At 41.1% G+C, this 21681-nt stretch overlaps 1 protein-coding gene and 1 long non-coding RNA gene across 5 annotated transcripts in view; one reads left to right on the top strand and one right to left on the bottom strand.

Annotated features, from left to right (window-relative positions):
* Positions 1-21681, bottom strand: part of NHSL1 (NHS like 1) — a 230029-nt gene that overhangs the window by 98723 nt on the left and 109625 nt on the right. The window contains exon 1 of one of the 4 annotated variants that reach the window (XM_004740305.3): positions 10002-10776. The exons of the other annotated variants lie outside the window; for them this stretch is intronic. Within the exon in view, the coding sequence (XP_004740362.1) occupies positions 10002-10017 (16 nt within the window). The 5' untranslated portion in view covers positions 10018-10776. Of the gene's footprint in view, positions 1-10001; positions 10777-21681 lie in introns of those variants that run through there. 4 annotated transcript variants of the gene reach the window in all.
* LOC123387844 lies at positions 10787-16672 on the top strand. Its single transcript, XR_006602334.1, has 3 exons — positions 10787-11736; positions 11813-12116; positions 16159-16672. It is a non-coding gene; the product is annotated as an uncharacterized LOC123387844 (long non-coding RNA).

Below are 21681 nucleotides of genomic sequence, written 5' to 3'. Positions count from 1 at the left end.
GCTCAGCAAAACAAATACACTCATAAGAATAAAAACTGAGCTGCTTATTAGACATATAAGTGAGCTTTCTAATTTGGATAGGCTCCCTACTCCTTCTATAGGCTCCCTATCAAAAAAGCCATAGGGATCAATTTTCCAAAATCCCAACCAAAATTCTTATCAAAGCTATTTAGTGAAAAGTAAAGGTATATCTTGGTAGCCACATTAAAGCCACAGGTTGCTACCTTTATTGCTAAAATGAGACCAGGTAGCATGATCTTCATTCCCATTGAAGATAAGACAAAGGAATCTCATTAAATATCACACCTTCTGTGAGCATCAGACAAGAACATGACTGACCTTCTTCCTTTTCCACCAGACTAGAGGATTTGACAGAGCTACAAGTCCTGTAGCTCAGGCACCAAACCCATCTTCTCTTTGGCTTAGGTTTGGCCCATGATTGACACCCCCCAAAATACAGAGAAATTGCCAAGACTCGAGCTTTTACTTCACATGAAATGTACTTGTGAGCAAAGGAGTGGAACCATCACTTGTGTTTTTAAGGGTTCACTCGGGCCACTGGGTTGAAACGATCTGTAAAGGGAAACTAAGGTGGGACTCAGGCAAGGAGGGGGCAGTGGCAGTCTGGGAGGCAGTCGGATTGTGGAAAAGATTCTAAAAATCAAGTCAATGGGATTTTCTGACACACTGAGTGGGGTAAGAAAGAAAAGGGGGACATATAGGACTTCTAGATTTTGGGTGTACGCAACTGGAAATGCATTTGTCCCCCAGCTGAAATGAGGAACAGATATGGGGGCAAGTGTGAGGGGGACCAGGAGTCTGATGTATTCATGATGTCTACTAGAAATCTAGTTGGAAATGTGGAGTAGGCAGATGGATATTCATATTTGAAGTTTGGAAATAAAATTTGGGTGCTACCAGCATATCACAAATACTTGGTTCGCTTACTAGAAAACCACAATCAACTCTCGACACTGGCTAGAGAATTACCTCACAGTAATAATTCTTGCTGGGTATGAGGGAAGCCGTACTCTGGCAGAGAGAAACCTGTTCTCTTCATTTCTCTACACGGCATCTGTATAGTCTGACATCATTGCTGCTACAGGGCAATATCAAGGAAGAGATAAGAGAAAGGTAGCTGCTTTTCATGCACAGAACACAGAGGTCACTTTCCAATGTTAAAAGGAGGGAATGGGGAAATTAAAGCAGAGAAAATCTAGTCAAACACAGTCCCAAATAGTAGTCTGGGAGAACCCTTTAGTATGTCATGTGCCAAAGGCATCTCATCTATTTCAGGGGCTCCTGTTTTCCCCACGGCTCTCAGACACTTTATCACCTGCAGATAACATGCCAACAATGGATCCATTCAGCAATTTCATAAAGGTGAGTGAGGGGCAGGGAGCAAGTAACAGAAACTCATTCCCAGCCAAATTTGCTATCAGTAGCCAAAAAGCACATCTGCCATACCAACATTAACTTTCTGTGGGAAGCAGAAAAGACACTGGACATTTAAAAGTTTTAAATGTTCTCAGTAGGGAACTGAAAAGAAGCCGTCCTTATAGGCATAATCTGATAAACCTATATCAAAAAGTGATGGTAAGGGGCGCCTGGGTGGCTCAGTGGGTTGAAGCCTCTGCCTTCGGCTCAGGTCACAATCCCAGAGTCCTGGGATCGGGCCCCACATTGGGCTCTCTGCTCAGCAGGGAGCCTGCTTCCCTTCCTCTCTCTCTGCCTGCCTCTCTGTCTACTTGTGATCTCTGTCTGTCCAATAAATAAATAAAATCTTTTTTTAAAAAAAGGGATGGTAAGTATCAAACTAATGTTTTATATTCAAGACAAGCTTAAAGCCATCAAAAACGTACCCATCTGTATTCAGTACTTTTGGTGTTTAAGGCCTGCAATTTTGGAGGGATGGATACACAACGTCATCTTTCCAGTATGCTATTTGTTTTAGACTTCCATTATAATTTACTGACAATTCAGCTGGACAACATTTACACTTACTAGCCTATTCTATCTGAGATGAAAAGTGGGCTACCGTTTCTGAGGACCTAGGAATACAGTGAGATGAGGAATAACCCAGCAATAAGGAGACTTCATTACCCATTGCTCATGCAGCAGTCAGCCTAAAATAAGAACACTGCTCCCCACGTAAAGATCCATCCACCCATTCTGCTCATATAATTATGGAGAGATTGTGTGAAAACAAAACAACTTTATAAAAGGCATCATGAGTAGTCCAAATCTTGCTCCAGTTTTTTAGCAAGTATTTGCTCTTCCAGGAAACATTTCCACTGGAGTTGAAGCACTCAGAAGCAAGTTAGTATCAGGATACTCTCGCTGGCTTCCACGGCTTTCAAAATCCTTGCATTGCTATCATGTGCGTTTGCCAGTAAATGTGACTTTTAATACTTTGTGTCATCTGGGTGTATTTATACGACTGTGACTACCAAAAACTTTACAAAAATTGGTGTAAATATGCTGTGATACCAATCCGAAAGGATCGCATTCTCCCTGGATAGCTACACCATCTTCACATATGAAGGTACAAATCAGTCCTTACTTTCACAAGCCCAAGGTAGGTATAATCGGTAAATTTATAAAGCACTCAGGTCAGATTTAAATAGCACTACTACATATTTGTGAAGAAATGCCCACCATCTCATGTTATTACTTAATCCTCAGTATTTTATCAGGTAGCTGTATTCTAACAGCGAAGGAGATTTTACTCAAGCTTGTATTGTTAAGAGACAGAGCTGGGATTTACTGAATCTTTACTAACCTGTTAGCTACTCTTGTTATTTGCATCATAACTGGCAGGAAACCCCTTTAAAGAATCTCTGACTTTGCTTTTTTTTCCTCAAAGTCCACCTTGGGGAAAGAGGAACTGCCAAAAGGGCTCACAAGTGAACAGGAAAGCAGCTAGAGGCCTTGGGTGCTGAAGAAACCCAGCGGCGTCAGAGACGGAGGCTCTCCTGGAGACAGAGGAGTGCGTGCCCCTGACATATGGTCAGTGCCCATCAATATCCGACGAATAAACTTTTTTTTTTAAGTAGGCTCCACACCCAGCATGCAGCCCAGCATGCAGCCCAAGCTCAGGGCTTGAACTCAGGACCCTGAGATCAAGATCTGAGCTGAGATCAAGACTTGGACGCTTAACCAAATGAGCCTCCCAGGTGCCCCTGAGGAATAAACTCTTATGCCTAAGAGTTTATTTTGGCCCGATAAGATGAACTGCAGAGGTATTTCAGAATATCAGCAGATTCTGGATGAATTTAGATGTACAAATTAGCCACCTGGGGAGAGTATTGGCCTTTTTTTTTTTTTGGCATAAAGCTGGGTATTCTGTTTAGCAACACTTTTCCAGGAAAAATGAAGGGACCAGAGCTTTCTTTGTCCTCTGAGCATCAGGAAAGGGTCTGGATAAAACAAAAACGCAATCTGCAGGAGATGGCTGGGATGGAGCAATGGAGTACCAGCGGGAGTGAGGGCCTCCACCTGCTTTATTTTCTTCTGCCCTGCCATATTCGTCTCATCTCCAGGTATTTTCTAAAAGCCCCTTTGCATTTGCATTTGCTAAGGAACTTTGCCGTTTGAAAGAGAAAAACCATTGCTCTTAACTTCCGGTGTCAGTTTCCCCAGCCAACATTCTGCCACCTCTAGAATCTCCCAGACTCCCGCCTCTCTCCTGAGCATGGCCTGAACAATGGGGCCACCCTCTGCCTCCCCTTCCTGAGAACACCCTCAGAAGCCTCCGTCCAGCCTTTCCTCCCTCCCACTCCTACTGTGAACAGTGGCTCACTCAGGAGAGCAGAGGCATTTGTTACAACTCCCAGTCCTAAGTTTCAGGAGCAGCGAAGCTTGCACCGTTTTGAAAGAAAGATCACAGATACCTTCTTGCGGTCACCGAAGCAGAGATTCTTTGTTTTCAAATGCTGTCTTGTAAAATTTCTCAAGAACAAACATCCATAATCTGACCTTTGAAAACCACTCTGCACTTAAATAGAAGTTTGCTTACATTATACTTCACACAGTTCCTAGAGTTCACCTTACGTTATTTATATCTTTTTGTTGTAACAAGACATTCCAAAGAAAAAATGGTCATGAACGCTCACATCTCTCTTATCGTGCACCCCCCGCAATACACACATAAATTCAGCCCAAGTTCAAGTCAGCCTAGCTTTTTGTCTCAAAGGCTCTCAGTATCAGCCTCATTTGACAGTAACAACAATAAAAAATCTAAACCTAAGCTAATAAAACCTGCTCAGTGTCATGTCATCAGCACACGGAGGATGAACATTGTGTCGTTGTACTGCCTGTCAAGTTAAGACCTCCTCATCTCAAATTCAATTGCTATGTATGATTTTATAAAATAATTGACACTTTTCAACTTAAGAATATCCACCTTCCCACCCAATGTCCCCCAACAAAAAATCTTGACAAGCTGCTTAATCACACAAAAGCTTTTAATTTGCTTAAGACCCTTAGGTTGTTTTCAAGCAGTGTTTCCTTCTGAGGTTTAAAATGGGAAAATACATACCCCTCCATACCTTTGTGCCTGCTGGATGGTGGTGACATGGTGTCCCGAGTGGTAAATTGCCTTCATCGCACTGATCCATTCATTTGCCTTCGTCTATTAACTATCACCTTTACTAACGCGTGTGCAGACTACTGAACACACCTCCGTAACTAGAAGGAGTTCAATCCAGCTTAGGCATGATACAGCTCCCCCAACGAAGAGGGTAAGGGGGGTAGGTAAAGAAAAGAGACTAGAAAAGACAGAGGGGAAAAGAGAAGACAAGAACAGGTAAAAATGGAACAGGAGATATTAAAATGGAGAACTTAACTGAAACCTTTGCCAGTGCTTACAGTAATTCGAGTCATTTGATTCAGTTCCACCAAATTACCCAGAGCACTACCTTCGCACAGAGCATGCTCCAGAAATGAGCAGACCTCCAGCTCTGAGCTTCAGGCAGCAAAGCTCTGCTAACTGCCTTTTCATTCCTTAAGGATAGCATCTCCTAGATTATATTGTATTATCTATTCAGCATGGTGAGCTGGCTTCTCCTTCCATTAACATATTTAAAAACAAGACTTTAACTGCAGGAAGAAGAAAGAACTAGAAAGCATGATAGACTTTTCAAGGGAAAGACAAAGGAAATAAAGGGCCAGCTTTGTTTGGTTTATTAAATTTCAAGGGCTTTGCCCGCCAGTTTGAAAAATGCATGATATCACCAGTGCGTTTATTAAAAGTGCTACTTTAAATTGCAGATTGAGCAAATGTGAATTCCCCTTGGTAGCTGTAGGTTATTGACTAACAATTATACGAAATTTTTAAATGAAAGGAGGAGGGAAAATAGAGAAACTTGAAGGGCTATAGTCCTAAAAGCTGCTGTTAATTTAAGTAAAACTCAAAATCTAAATGTATGCACAATAAAATGTCCAGATTCACAAAGATGCAACATTTTCAAGATTGCTTTGCATTTTGGTTATTAAAGTCTTTAAAAGTGATGCTCTGAATCAAATGGCAAATAGCATAAACTTTGCTCAATGCTTCCATGACAGTTTAGCACTGATTTAAGAAGGGGGTGGGGAACCTTCCAGAGCAAATGGTTACTTGCTAGCTAACTTGAAAAATACACTTGTTTCAGCACAGAAATAACAAATCTGTTTCTGATTCCAGACATTATTTTCCAAATGCTGCCAAGAAAAGAATCTAAGGAATTCTTTTACATGCACAACATACACGAGACAACTGGAAAGCAGTCTGTGATCCGTTCCAGGATGCACAAGGAGGGAGAGAGCTGAGTTTCTAGTATAAACGGCCCTCGTGGGAGCAGAAGCACATGCCTGAGATAGTTCATAGCTGTAATCTCCAACATAACTCTTTGCTATTATTAGACAACCTAAAGGCTTTCCTAAGTTTGTAACTCGTGAAGCAGAAAAGAATAAAGACAGGACCCTACCATGCTGAGCACGCAGGCAGCTGGGATACACCCACCCCAGAGAATTTACCACTTTTTCAATCCATGAAACTGGATTTCTAGATCTCCAATGGCAGTAAGAGCTGAGAAAGGGAAAGAATCTAGTCCAACACACCAAAGCCAGGTTTAAATCTCTGGGGAGAATGCTGACTAGGTAAAACCCAATACTAAATTCAGAAACTAAAGGTCCATGATGCTCATAAAACACACTGAAATTATTCGTGGACCACAAAAAGATACGTGTATGATTCCTTTCCACATTAAGAATGACATTTTAAAAATAATACTTTATTCTCTAAACTCAACTATGGACATAATTGTTTTATAATTTTTAAAATTATGTTGCAAATATGACAAAATTACATCAAAAGTACATAATTTAGCATGCATCACTTGTGCTATATTAATAAGAAGACTAAGCGACAAAATCCACTTTGGAGAGAAGGGGGATACTAGAGGAGAATTCTGAAAGACTGAGTCATCCAACTGACTGAGCTATCTAATGCAACTGTTTAAATTTTGGCTCACACTGAGATGACTGCAGTGAACCAAGTTCAATTTTGTCTGTTGTTTTTCCCTTTCTCAGCAGGCTAGGATTTCATAAGGAAAACTGGATCACTTATAGGAAAGAAAAACGCAACATTTTCATTAGGGCTACTGACCCTAGTATAGGCTTCACCCTTCTCCCTGCACATGCAAACCTGTCTTAAGCTTGCACCAAGCTTCAAGTGCAGCATCCAAGGACAGTCATGCTTACAGTGCTGCGCCCACCTCATATAAGGTTACCTTCAATCAGTGTGATTTTACATATGGTCTGCTCTAATGGGTTGAATAGTGTCCCTGGAAACCCACATCCACCAGGAACCTCAGAATGTGGCCTTATTTGGAAAGAGAGTCCTTGCAAATGAAATCATTGAAGATGAGGTCATATACTGCATTAGGGTGGGTCTGACATCCAATGACACTTGTCCTTATATAAAAATTACAGAGATACCCCCAGGAAAAAGGCCACATGAAAACAGGGCCTGAAATACTACCACCAGCCAAGAGATACCCGAGGCCGCCAGAAACTGGAAGAAGCAAGGGAAGACCCTTTGTAAGAGATTTCGGATGGGACGTGACCCTGCCAACACCCTGATTTTGGATTCTAGTTTCTAGATTATGAGAAAAGAGATTTCTGTTTTAAGCCACTTGCCTACTGGTAATTTGTTACAGAAGCTCTAGGAAACAAATCCAGATTTGTCTCCTAACCAGTGCCAGTTGGCCAATGCTTTGCTACCCGTCTGCAAGCAGAGTACTCCAGGCAACAAGTTAAATGCTTAAGGACTCGTATGGCTGTTTGATACGGTAGTGACATCACATAAGACATAATGTTGTTTTATAAAATATCTGTTTGTGATGGGTTGGAAAGTAAAAGGAAAAAAAAAAACCAGTCTTCACAGTTAGAGATGCATTGCAAAGATAATTAATATTTACAAAGATGAAGCTGGAGGGCTGTAATTAAGAAATTTGCATTCTGAATCATCTCAGAGAAACTTATATTCTACTCAGTATCAGTGGTAAAAATATTTTTTTCTAATATTTTGAATGGCGTAATCCACAAATGGTTTACAATATATGCATGGTCTTTAACTGTTAATCACATTATTTGATTAGCTGGAAACTCATTTCCGAGACCACAGTGCATCACTAATTACACAATGAAGGAACAACACAATCAGAGTTTTGTTAACCACAGGACCCTCGGCAGAACCTAAGAGAACGTCTTCTGAGAGACTGGGAGCTGAGACATTGTTCACAGAAAATAAACTTGGGTGGAATCAATGGATCTGAGCTACTTCAATGGCACTAACAGAGAGTGACTACAACTTTGTGAGTTTTAAGAGCAGACAGCAATGACAAAGATGACATCTCTCTTCCAAGAAGGTACTTTTTCCTAGTACCCTACCAACCAAAAGCTGAAGAGACATGACTTTAGAAATAAACAGTCTAAATGGAGAAGAGGAAACCCTGCAGTAATGTGGGAGACCATCTGATGGGAATGTTTTCTCTCAACAATTAAAAAAAATACATGGGAACATGATTTACCCAAACGAAGGGCAATCGTGTTTTCCTTTAACATCCGTGCTAATCATAACCACAGACTCAAGAGCCCTTAGAACCTCAGATGGCCATAGAAATAGGCCAATTAATAAAAGCCCCTGGAAAAGTCTCCTATAGAGGGAAACACTAACACAGCAGGAAACACAAAGTGTCCGCAAGTAGCCTTTCATATTCCTGTGTTCAGGCTCAGTCACCATTACTTTCTCGTGAGTTTGCCTCACAGGAAGCATGGAAGGGCGACCTAAAAATCATTATTGTAAATCAAGAGGCTATTAATCACAGGAAGAGAGCCAAATGTCAACTGTTTGTCCTGGCTGCTGGCAGATCAGAAAGTGGGCTTTAAAGGGGACTGTGGATTCCTGATTTGAACACACACTTCAGCACAAAAGTACTCGCTTGTCATCACATGCCATTCACTTGACTTTCTAAAATTTCCCAAGTTACCACGGAAACTAAGAGTTCATGAAGTTGATAGATTCTTAAATAAAATGAAATTGCTGTTATGGGAATGGGTGGAGACAAATACATTGAAGCTGCAGAAGTCATACCCTGCAACAACTCCACACCTGCATTCAATTAAAAATCCTAAACCTTAAGCTATCATTAGGTCATAATGATTTCAACTACACTGTGGAAATTACACTAGGTTAGCCTACAGCCTCCTCCCATAATACTGAGTTCTGGCTCCTCCTAGTTGTGTTTTTTTTGAGCAAACATTTTTTAACAAACAGTACTATGAGAGCCCATAAGTCATTTTATCTAAAATTATTTTTCAGAACTATTCAAATTCATTTCAGTCTTAAACAGAGCTCTTTAGAAATCCACTGCAACTAGGAACTCTCTAGTGCAAGAGCTAATTGAATTCTTAGAGGAGGGAAGAATGTGATGTTCTTGTTTGTTTTTACCCCCTTGATTTCATCAAATTTATACCAACTATAGAAACAAACACACCAAACTCAAAGTTTTATATTAAAGATAGTGGTGGGTTTTAAGGCGTCAAATTAGAGTTAATTCTGTAAATGTGGAAACTAAAAAATCCATGTCTAGAACTCATTAGTGGGCTTTGTGGACAAAGAGAATCAGCAAAGCAAGACAGCCAGGACCTCTTCATTTCCAAAAATTGAAAAGCTGTCAAGAATTTCCCATCAACAGAATAACATACACTGAAAGATATGAAAAAAATAGTCTACTCCGGTTCCAAGAGAATTCATTTTAACTCTTCCATTCCAACAATCTCACAGACCCACACATTCTCAAATGTCTAAATTAATTACATTAAGATAAGAGCTGGAACAAAAATAGAGTTTGAAGAAAAAATAATTGCCTAAGAAGAGGAAACACTGCCTAACTAATCAGGGAGTCTCTATATATACTCACATATTCTCCATCTTACAGTACTTAGTAAGCACTATCGTCCATACGTAGCTAGAACAAGAAGTATGTTGTACAACAAAAATAATTTCATTCCTGAATTCACACACTAAAGCTTCAAGCAATAGAATAGCTTTCCCCTTCCCATTCACTCTGATCCTTTACAGGAGCAACTTACCCCATAAAGGCTTCTCTGGTAGAACTCATGCTACAACTGTACATCATTCCTACTTGCATTAACTTTCCTTAATTCTAAACTTGTAACTACTTTTGTCAATAAGAAAATGCATACAAAACACATCCAAACAGAGAAATATCCTTTCTGTCTAAAAGAAAATTCCACCTCCCTAGCAGGAGGTCTTTGTTCCTGTTTGCAACAACAATGAAAAAGAACAATGACTTTTTTCACTTTCATACTTGCAAACTCCCCCAAACTTTGATTTTAATAGTGCTAGGTGAGCACTGTGAGTTAGACTCTGATGCTAGATGATCGTTTTTCCTAACTAAAACCTCACCACCCGAATGGACCCAAAGCCCCCTCACCTTTCAGGCAGAACATTCTGAAGCAGTGCCATGGGGGGCTGGTGCTCTACAGTCCTATGGAGCCTGCAGTGCTAGGCACAGCTGTCCCCCAGCCCACCTCCCCACATTCACTGCCAGAGAGCGGGGCAGTCAGCCAGCAACTGCGATTACAGGAAGCCACTGCCCAATCCCTGGCTTTCTGGGCTGAGCTGCCGACACCTCCCTATCTCTCATACGCCGTTTCACACCATGGAATCAGCCAGGATCATCTTGAAAAGTGAGGGGCGCCGGAGCTGAGCAGTCACTGTTCGCTCAGTCCAGTGCAGACCCACGTCAGGGCAAGCCCATTTGTTTGTCTTATCAGCATTTTCCATTGCACCAGATGCAGGACCTCACGTGATCGACAGCACAAAAAGGAAATCGCTTGATTCGGTTTAACTCTTTGCTATTAATTATGAGTCCTATTCTTTGACCTCATTTTTCCTTTGTTACTCATACTCTTAACTTTTTTTTTCTTCCTGGTGTAGAACAATTAATATACTGGGACATAATTAGCACTAAACATCACGGTATGCAACTCTGCACACAGCTGTCGGAGATAAACGGGTGGGTCTCTGTGAAGCACTCAACAGTGTTGAACAAAGAGTAAGCACTGTGGACATGTTGACTGTCATCATGACTACCACCACTGCTAGTAATAAACTGGAGTGTTGGGATTCAAATCTGAAACGTGTTACACTTCCACGGCATTGCCCTTTCCCAGAGGAAACAAACATCAGTCCATTTCAGTCGACATTGGAGGCTGTGAATTTCTCACTCTGCTGCAGCCACAGTCGGATTGCTAATTTCTCTTCCACCCAAGAGTTAAATTCACTCTGCTGAGTTCACAATTACTGCAAACTTCTCAGCATGGGTTAAAAAGCCATCGAAGGAACTTCACTGCCTATCTAAAGAGAAACGGTCTACGAATGTGGCCTCAGGAGCACCCTGCTTGAAAGCACTGTCTGAACTGTGAGTGCCCTCAAGATGCTCGGAGACTCTCCAGCTCCCTGGCCACCGGAAGTGGCCATTGTTTGTGAGGCCCGTTACTGTGTGCTGGTCTTCCTCTTGACTCCACGGGATGCAGGAAACTGACTCACAGAACCAATCTATCTGTCTGTGTCCTGGGGTGCTCGCTGCAGCTCTTGTGACACGGGGTAGATGCTCTGTGTCTTTTGGCTTTTAACATACCACTCAGCATACCCTCGTTTGGTTTCCACTTGTCGTCTTCCAGTATTTCCAGCAGTGCCCAGTTCATAAGTTCCCTACCGTGAGGAAGTCATGGTACTAGTTGCTATGAACACAAAAACAATATTAAGAGGTTCCTAGCCAGAAGCTGCTGGGGTGAAAAAACCTGCATGTGGAATGAAAACCAGTGATATTAACCCTTAGAACAGAACGGGAAGGAACTTTATCACTCATCTCATCTGATAAAAGGGCTCAGAAATGAGGTGATTTGGCCAGCTAACCAGCAGTGAGCTGAATCAAGATCAAAATCAAGCCACCTGACCTAGCCTTTTCCATTTCACTACACGACCCTCCCCACAGATGGGCAGAGTCACTCCTTGTCCTTTCCTGTTTGGGGGTATCTCCTGTGCAATTTACGAATTGTCAAGGTATTCCTGAAAGTATTCTTCTGGGTTGGATTTGGATTTTTAAGCTGCAGAGAGAGAGAGAGAACTTTTACAAGTTGGAGAATTATGACTTCTGAACACAGGTCAGTACACACAGTTTGGGGGGCTTACAGGCTTCTACTGCACTCTGAATACTCACAGTCCAACCTTTCCATACAGAGGTGACTGTATGCGCTAGAAAGACCACTGAACCAAAAAACAAAGTGAACCTGATTGCAGCCACTTCCATACCATCATCCCGCTGGTCTCTACAGCAATTTCCTGAGCTGCCAACAAGCTCGCTGAATGTGGGAACTAAGTTAGTTCTAAGAGTCACACCTCTGGAGGGAGCATGGCCCTGTGGACATCTTGATTTCGGACTTCTGCCCTCCGGAATTGTAAGAGAAGACATTTCTGTCGTTTTCAGCTACCCACTTGTTGTCATTCATCACAGCAGCCCCAGGAAACTAATACATTTAGCAAGGTAAGCATTCTGGGACGAAGGGAACAATTTTATTTTTCTTTTTAAACTAACTTCAATTTATAATCACATGGGCTTAAAGCCATACTTTAACCATGTTACTGTGGCTGAATTTTTACCGAAAAAGAAAAAAAAAATCTTCCTATAATACTTTTAAATAGCACGAATACCATCTTCTATTAAATTAGTGAGATTAGGGCGCCTGGGTGGCTCAGTGGGTTAAGCCGCTGCCTTCAGCTCAGGTCATGATCTCAGAGTCCTGGGATCGAGTCCCGCATCGGGCTCTCTGCTCAGCAGAGAGCCTGCTTCCCTCTCTCTCTATCTGCCTGCCTCTCCATCTACTTGTGATTTCTCTCTGTCAAATAAATAAATAAAATCTTTAAAAAAAAAATAAATTAGTGAGATTATAGGTATCACCTACCTGAAAAGGTCACAGCACTAAACTCAAGCCATGGAAATGGAATATGCTTTTATTAATATCAAACATGAAATTATGTGGAGATACTTTTAAAAATCCCTTACTTGTACCATCAAACAACTGTGAATATATTTGAGAAATAAAACCTGAAAAGGCACACTGTTCAATCTAGGTGGAAAAAAATAACTACCCAGGAAAATGATTATTATCTGTCACCGCCGATGAGAGCTGCTGAGAAGCCCATCTAAGGGGGGCGGGTGTGGGACAATGTATGCTTGCCGAATCCACAGCCCTCTGGACTGGACACAGGTGCCTTTGCCAGCCATGACCTTAGAGCACAACCACTTCTCTCCCTTGGAGGATTACAACATCCAGCGTCATGTTAAAGTTTAACATTACTATCTCTGCCAGAGGGAGTGGTAACCAACCAGCCAAAAATTTTTAGACCCTTACATCTTCCAAACTACTCCACTGCTATGAAATTTGTTGCTTAAAAAAAAAAAATGCTGTTGTTTCAATAAAATAGTGAGGATATGAGTCAATTAGAAATTAATTTACATGATACACTGAATGAGTGAATCTAGATAGGCTCAAAGTTTTACTTTGTTCCTGGCAAAACACAAGGCAGACGTACACAAGAAAAACAGGCAAACCAGGTTTTCTTTCTATGTACCCTGACCCTGACTCTTACCAAAAAAGTCAGACAAAGATGAAAAAACCCTTCTCTACACCCATTCCAGAGTTTGTTTTACATGAACTAGAGAAGGATTCCACCAGGTAAGGCCTGTCTTCATACCTTCATCTCTAGGCATGCATCTCAGCGCCCTACAAGTCAGAGGGGATTAAAGACCTATTCCCAAACACCATGTTCTGTTTTCCCCTATACTATAAGAGACTGAAGATGCTGAAACCTTCCGATACTTTTAAGGTTAGAAGGACCAGAGAGGAAGCCCCCTGGTAGCCAAGGCTGAGTGGCCACATCTGAACGCATCCGGAAAGGTTCAGTCATTCCCCGCTCCCTCACTGTCCTACAACACTGCAGTTTCTACCAACATTCGAGTTTTTCCATATATTGATTACTACCACAGGCCCAAGAGAAAGAAGAAAAAATATGACAGCATCAAAACTTTAAGTTGGCTAATTTTATGTTTTCCCTGGCTAGCTCCCCCACTTCAGTGCCCCAATCTGGTCCTTTCTGTAGCAGGGTTAGTTCATCCTATGAAAATCCAGACACAGGTCTTTGTTCTAGACACTTCTTCCTAGCATCATCAGACCCTGTCTCCTGCTGGATTCTTCTGCACTCTGGAGGCAGGGATGACCTACTTGATCCCAGGGCGACCATTCTTGAAGGAGGTGTTGGAACCCCCGCTCTCTATAGAGACAGGTTGCTCCGTGTTGGACCTGAATCTGCTATGAAGTCGAGGAGAGCAGCAAACACTTCACTAGGGTTTCTTGGTGGCTTCTGGCCTCAGGAACTTCATGTAGGTCACCATATTTCCTCGAGGAATCACGGGAGTTCTGCTCTCACTGGACATTTTAAAATACGCTTTCCTGAGCCAGTTGTTAGGGTTACTTCTTTTTTTTTTTTTCTTCACGGCTAAGTCTGGACTTCATGACATCACGGCCAAGAAGGCAGCCCTCATTTGGCTCTCTACTGTGAAATCCATCTCTTATCTCATTCATGCCACCCTCACTCTCCTAAGAGCCAAATGACTTGATTTTCTTTTTGTTAATAACTCTTGGGTCCCTCTGGTTCTTTTTTTCCCCAGGGAATGTAATAACAAGTTTCCCGGCTGACCTGAGCTCTTAGCATAGATGATCTTGGAGCCTTTCCTGATCTCTCTTAGTGTGCAGATTTGCCCTGACTCCACTGCCATCCACTGGGCTCCCTTCTGTAAGTCCACCCAGTGCCTCAGAAACACAGTACGCTTCGTGAGCAACAGCAGCCGGATGAGGCTTTACTGTGCTACCTTGCTCCATCTATCCTGCTGGATGAGCTTCCAAAAGTTATACCCGTGGCTGAGATGTTTCTCCAAGCTATAACACTCCTTGCTTCCTTTACAGTAGTTTACTTTTTCTTTCTAAATCTGATTCCTTATTCTATTTTCATACATACCTACTACACCTCTCCAAAAGAGCTCCAAGAGCTCTATTCTCTCCTTTAGGAAAATAACCAATAATAATAATAATAATGATAAAGATAATGGTGATGATATTTCCACTTATGCAAAAAACACAAGGTGGAATAAACCCCAAATTCCTCGACTAGCAATAAAAGCCTGTCTGACACTTGGACTCAGCTCTTTTCCCCAGAATTTTTTTGGCTATTTCCCCCTTCAGGGGCCCTGTCAGCAGGCTTTGTGCCATATTCTGAATGGCTTCATACCTCCACTGTCTTTGATCAGACAATCATCTCCTTCATCCGAAATGCAGCTCCCACCCCCACTGCCTGTTTTATTTCCCTTAGGCCTGTGGACCTTGCTCCTCTCAATCAATCTCTCCTTGCACAAGTCATCGCAGCACTGTTTCTATGCAGTGATCAGAGTGTCTCAGTTCTGCCCACCTACAAGGAAAAGTCCTCAACGTAGGACTCATTCTCACTTAACCTCCAAAGCCCCACAGGATACCTGAAACAGAACAGACGGTCAATGTTTGTAGCATAAACCACAATTATTATCACGTCAATATTTCGTCCAAAAGCAAAATAGTGGAAAGAGTATAAAAACTGGATGAGATATATTTCCAACAGTATAATGATTGCTATGAGACATCATCAAAATATTTAACATAGTCCTTAAAATTAAATACATATTTTCCTTACATATAATCATACTGAAACTCCTTATTAATAGTTATGACCATTAATAGTCAAACTTATGGTAGAATTTTTATAAACCATTATTTCTTTTTTAAAAAATGATTTTATTTATTTATTTGAGAGAGAGAGCACAAGCAAGGGGTAGAGGCAGAAGGAGAACAAAGCTGAGCAAGGAGCCAGACGTGGAACTTGATCCCAGGACCCTAGGATCATGACCTGAGCTGAAGGCAGACACTTAACCAACTGAGCCACCCAGGTGTCCCTAAATCATCATTTCTTTAACAATACACACAAATATCAAATCATTATGTTGTATTATAATATAATATAATACGTAAATTATGTCTCAATTAAAAAAAATACACCATAAAAAATGGCTAGTAGTCTAAAGAGGCCCCATTTTCAAACCCACAAAAACAAATACCATTCTCTCTGAAGACAAGTTCTCCAATAAACTCAGAGAGCAGTCTTTCCTATTCTCATTCAGCCTAATTAAATGTTTGAAGGATCACGGAAGTGGAAAAGAAAAAAAAAATTGTTTTTGAAAGTATCCATACAAGAACGTTGAAGTCAGTGTGTCCAGCTGGGAGGGAGGATACCAAAAAATATTGTAATAATGACCCCAAATACCCTTTCCTAGTAGAATTATAATGAAACATAAGAGGGAAAAAAAAACACCCTAGAGTCTAAATGTCATTTCCTTAAAGCTTTGCCATTGTCAATATGCCTAATATGTGCATATTTGGAGAGTTTAAGTTTAAAGCATATAAAAATAACCTCATATCCTTTCATGCTGTATATTTTACCAGCGTGCAACTCCGGAAATAAGCATCAGTGGCAACCCTTCAAAAACAACAACAACAAACAAGCTTACCTAAAATGAAGAGGTCATTTATATCATTTTCCCCTAAACATCTGAGTAATCTAAGGAAGTTAAAACAATAACCAATCTTCAGCCTCAGAAACAGGTGCAACTCTTCCGCCCACAAGATTACCCTCCTCAGTCAGTGGAAGTCAGTCTACAAAGAAGAATTAGTCAAGATCATGTACCAGCCAACCAAAAGGAACCCAAGTTCTGTCACAGTTTACTAGTTAATAAAGCATAAACCCATAACCAGAGAGTAACTGGACTGTTACTATCTTTAATCATCAAGGAAAAAGATAAAAGGAAGATGTACCAAGTTAAAATGCCCAGGCTCCTGATAATTTCTGTCCGGAAAACTAAATACCTACTCTAATATTTAAGTTACTTAAGACATATAAATTTGAAACCACTTTATTTTATAGCCAACTATGTGTTGGAAAAGCTCGAAGTTTTATAAAGAACTAGAGGATTTCCATCAAAAAGGCAGTTTATTTCTGAAATCCCATTCTCCAACTTGTGACCCACTTAAACTGTGGTGACAAGGTTTAAAGGAAGGAGCTAATCATTTCCCGCTCAAGTGCCAAGTCTTTGGAGCGGCCAGGCAGCTTGAAACTACAGGAATAGTCAGTTATTTCAGGACCCATAGGATTTACAACAATAATGGTCGGAGGAAACCACACCATTTAGGCTCCCTCCATCTTTTTCCCTGTCCTTAGGAGTATAAAAATAAGCAAGAAAATGATTCTTCAAATTGGCAGACCAATTTGAGGGTGGCGTCTTGCCACAGTGCATGATAATCACAGAGTTACAAGATCCACAGAGAACACAGCAAGCCACAGAAACAGACACGATCTTTTCTGATCCTCCTCTTTGATCGTGCTAAATAGATCTAAGCCTTTCCTTTTTTATTTTTGTTTTACCTCTTCCTCTTTTCCTCCTTCACTCCCTCCCCACTGTCTTTCTCTCTGTCTCTCACCCTCTCCCTTCTCTGGGTGACATCAGTAAGTCCTGCTAAAAGTCACCTACAATTCTGTTGATGCAATGGCTGGCATTTACTTTGTGTTCTACCTTTATTGAATGCATCTCTGCAAATGAATGACAGTTTATTAACAACAGTAAAATCTATGGCTCCTCCAGAGAAAAAGGTTATATGCCAAAAATAGAATACTACATTAAAAAATTTTTAAATGCACTTATTTTAAAGCAGATGTGCTTCTGACAGCTCTATTAAGTCATCTGTCTCTGAGGACCTCAGTTCATACAAAAGAAAGGCATCAGCCCAGGGCCCTTGGGGTTTTGTTTGTTTTTTGGGGTGTGTGTGTGTGTGTGTGTGTGTGTGTGTGTTGGGGGGAGGGGGCAGTTTAGTTTCAGATTTTTTTTCCTTCAATTTGAAAGCTAAATGAATTTTTACTTTTGTAAGGGAATAAAAGTGACGCCAGAGAGCCTGTTCTCAAGGCAATGTTGTCCCCCTTCTGCCTTTGCCATCATTAGTAAGCTGCCTATCTTCCACTTGAGAAAACTTTCTGCGTGCTACAGAGTGAATGAAAAGCTTCCAAACCCGCCCTGTAAGGTCAGCAAAGGAATCTGTCACTTGACCTTCACAGAGCCATCAGGAATGTCAAAACCAAAGAAAGGAATGGAAAGGAACAAAATCTCAAAACCACTGAAGAGAGGAGAAAGGAAGGGGAGGACACAGCCTAACTGGGCCACAGTCCGCTGTAAGGTCTGAGGCAAGCTACCTGGATCTTTGCTTATCTGTCCCACAAGGAAGCGGACAGGCGTCTCCGAGATTCCTCCCAGCCCTAAGAGATTTGTCTTATTTTGTCAAGGTAACCACTTGGATCCCCTCATAGCTCCGATTGAGATACTATATACGAATACTTACTAAAATACTCTTAAACGACACTAAGAGGGAAAAATACATAGTCACTACTTCTAAATAATTGCTAAAGTTGAGTTTTCAAATTAGGTATACACAAAACAAACTTTTATTTGGAATTTCACTTTTATCTGAAAGGAAAGACATCTTTACAATGATTATCCCTGAGACCTTATAACCAAAACATATAATAACTATATTGGATATCAAAAGCTTTTGTTCTGACATCAGGAGCATCTTTTATTTATTCTCTAATATTTGGAGAATGAAAGAAAGGGTAACAATGCTTTTTGAAATTGTTATTTTTTTCTGAGCCTCATTTCTTGAGTCATAGGGAAAATATTTTTTTTGACTCTACTTTCAACTTATTCAAATCGCATCCCAATATTTTTGGAGATGTCCTATGTATAAATCTAGGTATTCACTGAGATACTGCTATGGGCCTAGGATGCAAAATGAGGATTACAGCACTTCAAATAGGCTATTAAAAGCTCCTGTTATTTCTGAGTATTGGGATTTAGCAGTTTATTAAGAAATTCACAGAAAAGACATAGTCCAACAGCCTTTTCAGTCACAAATGTTATATAACTCCCATTTATGTTAATGAGGATCAAATGCCATTTATAGTGTTTGCCTAAAAATATTCAGTAGAGAAGAATTGGTTTCAGTTATAGAAATATGGTCTCATTGTCACCATTTTTTCTTTTTTTTTTTTTTTACTTTTTGAAGCAGATGACAAGAAGACATAAAATTGAATATTTGGGGAAGCAATTTCAACCATACAAAAAAACAAGAAAATTTATGTGGTATCCAAGTATCAGCTGGGAGGAAGGGAGGAGAGGGAGATGAGAGCAAGAACATAACACATTATTGGGGAAAATGGTTAATGGTGAAACCCAGCTTAAAAGCACTTGCTTATTGGGTCAAGGCAGTAATCCTACTTGAAAACTCAGAGTGATTTTATAGAAGTGTTTAAAAATCTAACATTTACAAAAAGAACTGAGATGCCCAAATATAGTCACAATTTCATAACATTAATGCAAACATGTGCTTTATTCAACTGTACCAAGAAGAAAAGCCAACAGAAGATAAACATGTAAAAAACGTATTTACATATTACAGTCCCATCCTACTTCTCAAGAGATCACTTTTCCAACAAACTCAACCACTCAAAATACAGCCAAGAAGGAAGAAGCCAAAATGGTCTCTGACCAGAGAGCATCACTCACAGGATTATGGCTCAGGATCTTATTATCATCTTTTTTTTTTTTTTTAATTTATTTATTTGACAGACAGAGGTCACAAGTAGGCAGAGAGACAGGCAGAGACAGAGAGAGGAGGAAGCAGGCCAGTGTGGGGCTCGATCCCAGGACCCTGAGATCATGACCTAAGCCGAAGGCAGAGGCTTTAACCCACTGAGCCACCCAGGCGCCCTTCATTATCATCTTTTGACTGATACTGTCGCAATCAACCAGACTGCCCAGACGCTCCACACCAGGTAACCAATTAGAAATACCAAATCAGACAGTGGTGAGGACAAGAGGCGGGCATGACAGCCTGGACAAAGAGAGCTGATGGCAGTACAGCAGAAGCAGCAGAGGCAACAGGCAGCGGAGACCCACTTCATGCCAAAGCAAAGATCCTGACAAATTTCAGCAGCCTCCAGGGCATCACCAGGTTCTCAGGTTCCGTGACTACTCACGGTGACACCAAAGCATCAGAACAAGGCTTGACTGTGCTGACGATTGGCAGAGATACTGCACGATGTCATGGAAAGTGTGGGGTCTAGGTCACAAGAAGTAGATTCAACAATCACAGAAAGATAATCATCATACCGTTTCACTTATTTGTGGAACACAAGGGATAGCATGGAGTACATTAGAAGAAAGAAGGGAAACATGAAGGAGGGAAAGTCCAAGGGGGAGACGCACCATGAGAAACTATGAACTCTGGGAAACAAACTGAGGGTTTTAGAGGGAGGTAGGGGGGATGGGTAACCCCGTTGATGGGCATTAAGGAGGGCACAGATTGCAAGAGCACTGGGTGTTACACGCAAAGAGTGAATCACGGAACACTACATCAAAAACTAATGATGTACTCTATGGTGATTAACGTAACACAATAAAAACATTTAAAAAAACAAAAAAAAAAACAGGGGCACCTGGGTGGCTCAGTGGGTCGAATCTCTGCCTTTGGTTCGGGTCGTGATCTCAGGGTCCTGGGATTGAGCCCTGCATTGGGCTCTCTGCTCAGCAGGGAGTTTGCTAGGGGCACCTGGGTGGCTCAGTGGGTTAAAGCCTCTACCTTTGGCTCATGTCATGATCTCAGGGTCCTGGGATTGAGCCCCGGATCAGGCTCTCTGCTTAGCAGGGAGTGTGCTTCTTCCTCCTCTCTCTCTCTACCTGCCTATCCACCTACTTGAGATCTCTGTCCGTCAAACAAATAAATAAAATCTTAAAACAAACAAACAAACAAACAAACAAAGAAGTAGACTCAAATCCAATCTATATGGCTTTGGGTAAGTCACTTAATCTTTCAGGGACTACTTTCCTGCCCCAAAAGGGAATAATGCCATCTGTTCTGCCCATCTCATAGGACCATCATAACAGTGGAATAAGGCCACACCTGTGTGAATACCATGCAAACCATAACCTGCAAACAGACTCTATCTGCAGAGTACACCTTGAAAAGATGTTCATAAGAAATTTTTTAAATTGTTTTAAAATTCTGAAAGATGAATGAGGCAAACTTCTGTTATATGAAAATACAAAGAAATGAAAGGCACGATCCTCTAACATTTTGTATAAGCTAACATGTAGTCCATATGATCACAATTTAGAAAAGTATCTCTAACCAATTACCAGTTTATTACAGTAACCTTATGTTTCAAAGAAAATGCAGCTTTCCCTCCAACACAGACATCACATGTCTGACAGATATAGGCTAGAGTCCAACGATTAGAAAGTGAAGTTAAGTAGCCTCAACTTCTCAAGTGGTTTTCCTCTAAGGGGGACAGACAGTAGGCCAGTAAGAATAATGGCAGAGAAATCTTCAGAATAAGGCAGAAATTCGTCAGACATTGCTATCCATGAGCTTTCCCTTGGGTGAGTTAGCAGGTGCGCATAATCTGCCGGGGGCAGGCTCTGTGACACTGTGCTCCATCAGGCAACAAGGTTAGAAATCATTCAGTCCTGCCTAATTTTTAAGCATTTATCCTTATTCACTGATGTGGTAGGGGTGAGGGGTGCAGAGGTCAACCTAGAAGAGGACTTACTGGGGAGAATGCTTATAAGCTCATGATCGTAGGACAGTTCTCAGAGATGATTTCTGAGATGCACTAAAATCCATACTGCATCTCAAGACACCTCAGATATGTGAGACCTTTCTACCACACAGAGGTAGAAAGGATAGGACAGTGGACCATTCACAGAAACTCTATCATAGTGTGTGACTTCTAAACATGGTAAAGGAGTGACCTGGTACACAAACATATTAAGAACCTACCAAAAGAAGTGAAGTCTACTGAAAGCAGCATTCTGCCTCCTGAAGGCTGTGACCTAGTAAGGGAGTCATCATTTCAGTAGGTCA

The sequence above is a fragment of the Mustela putorius genome, unplaced genomic scaffold (assembly GCF_011764305.1).
Source record: "Mustela putorius furo isolate JIRA1106 unplaced genomic scaffold, ASM1176430v1.1 tig00003863_pilon_pilon_pilon, whole genome shotgun sequence".
In the NCBI taxonomy this organism is placed as follows: Eukaryota; Metazoa; Chordata; class Mammalia; order Carnivora; family Mustelidae; genus Mustela; species Mustela putorius.
This window is presented reverse-complemented; position numbering and strand designations above follow the sequence as displayed.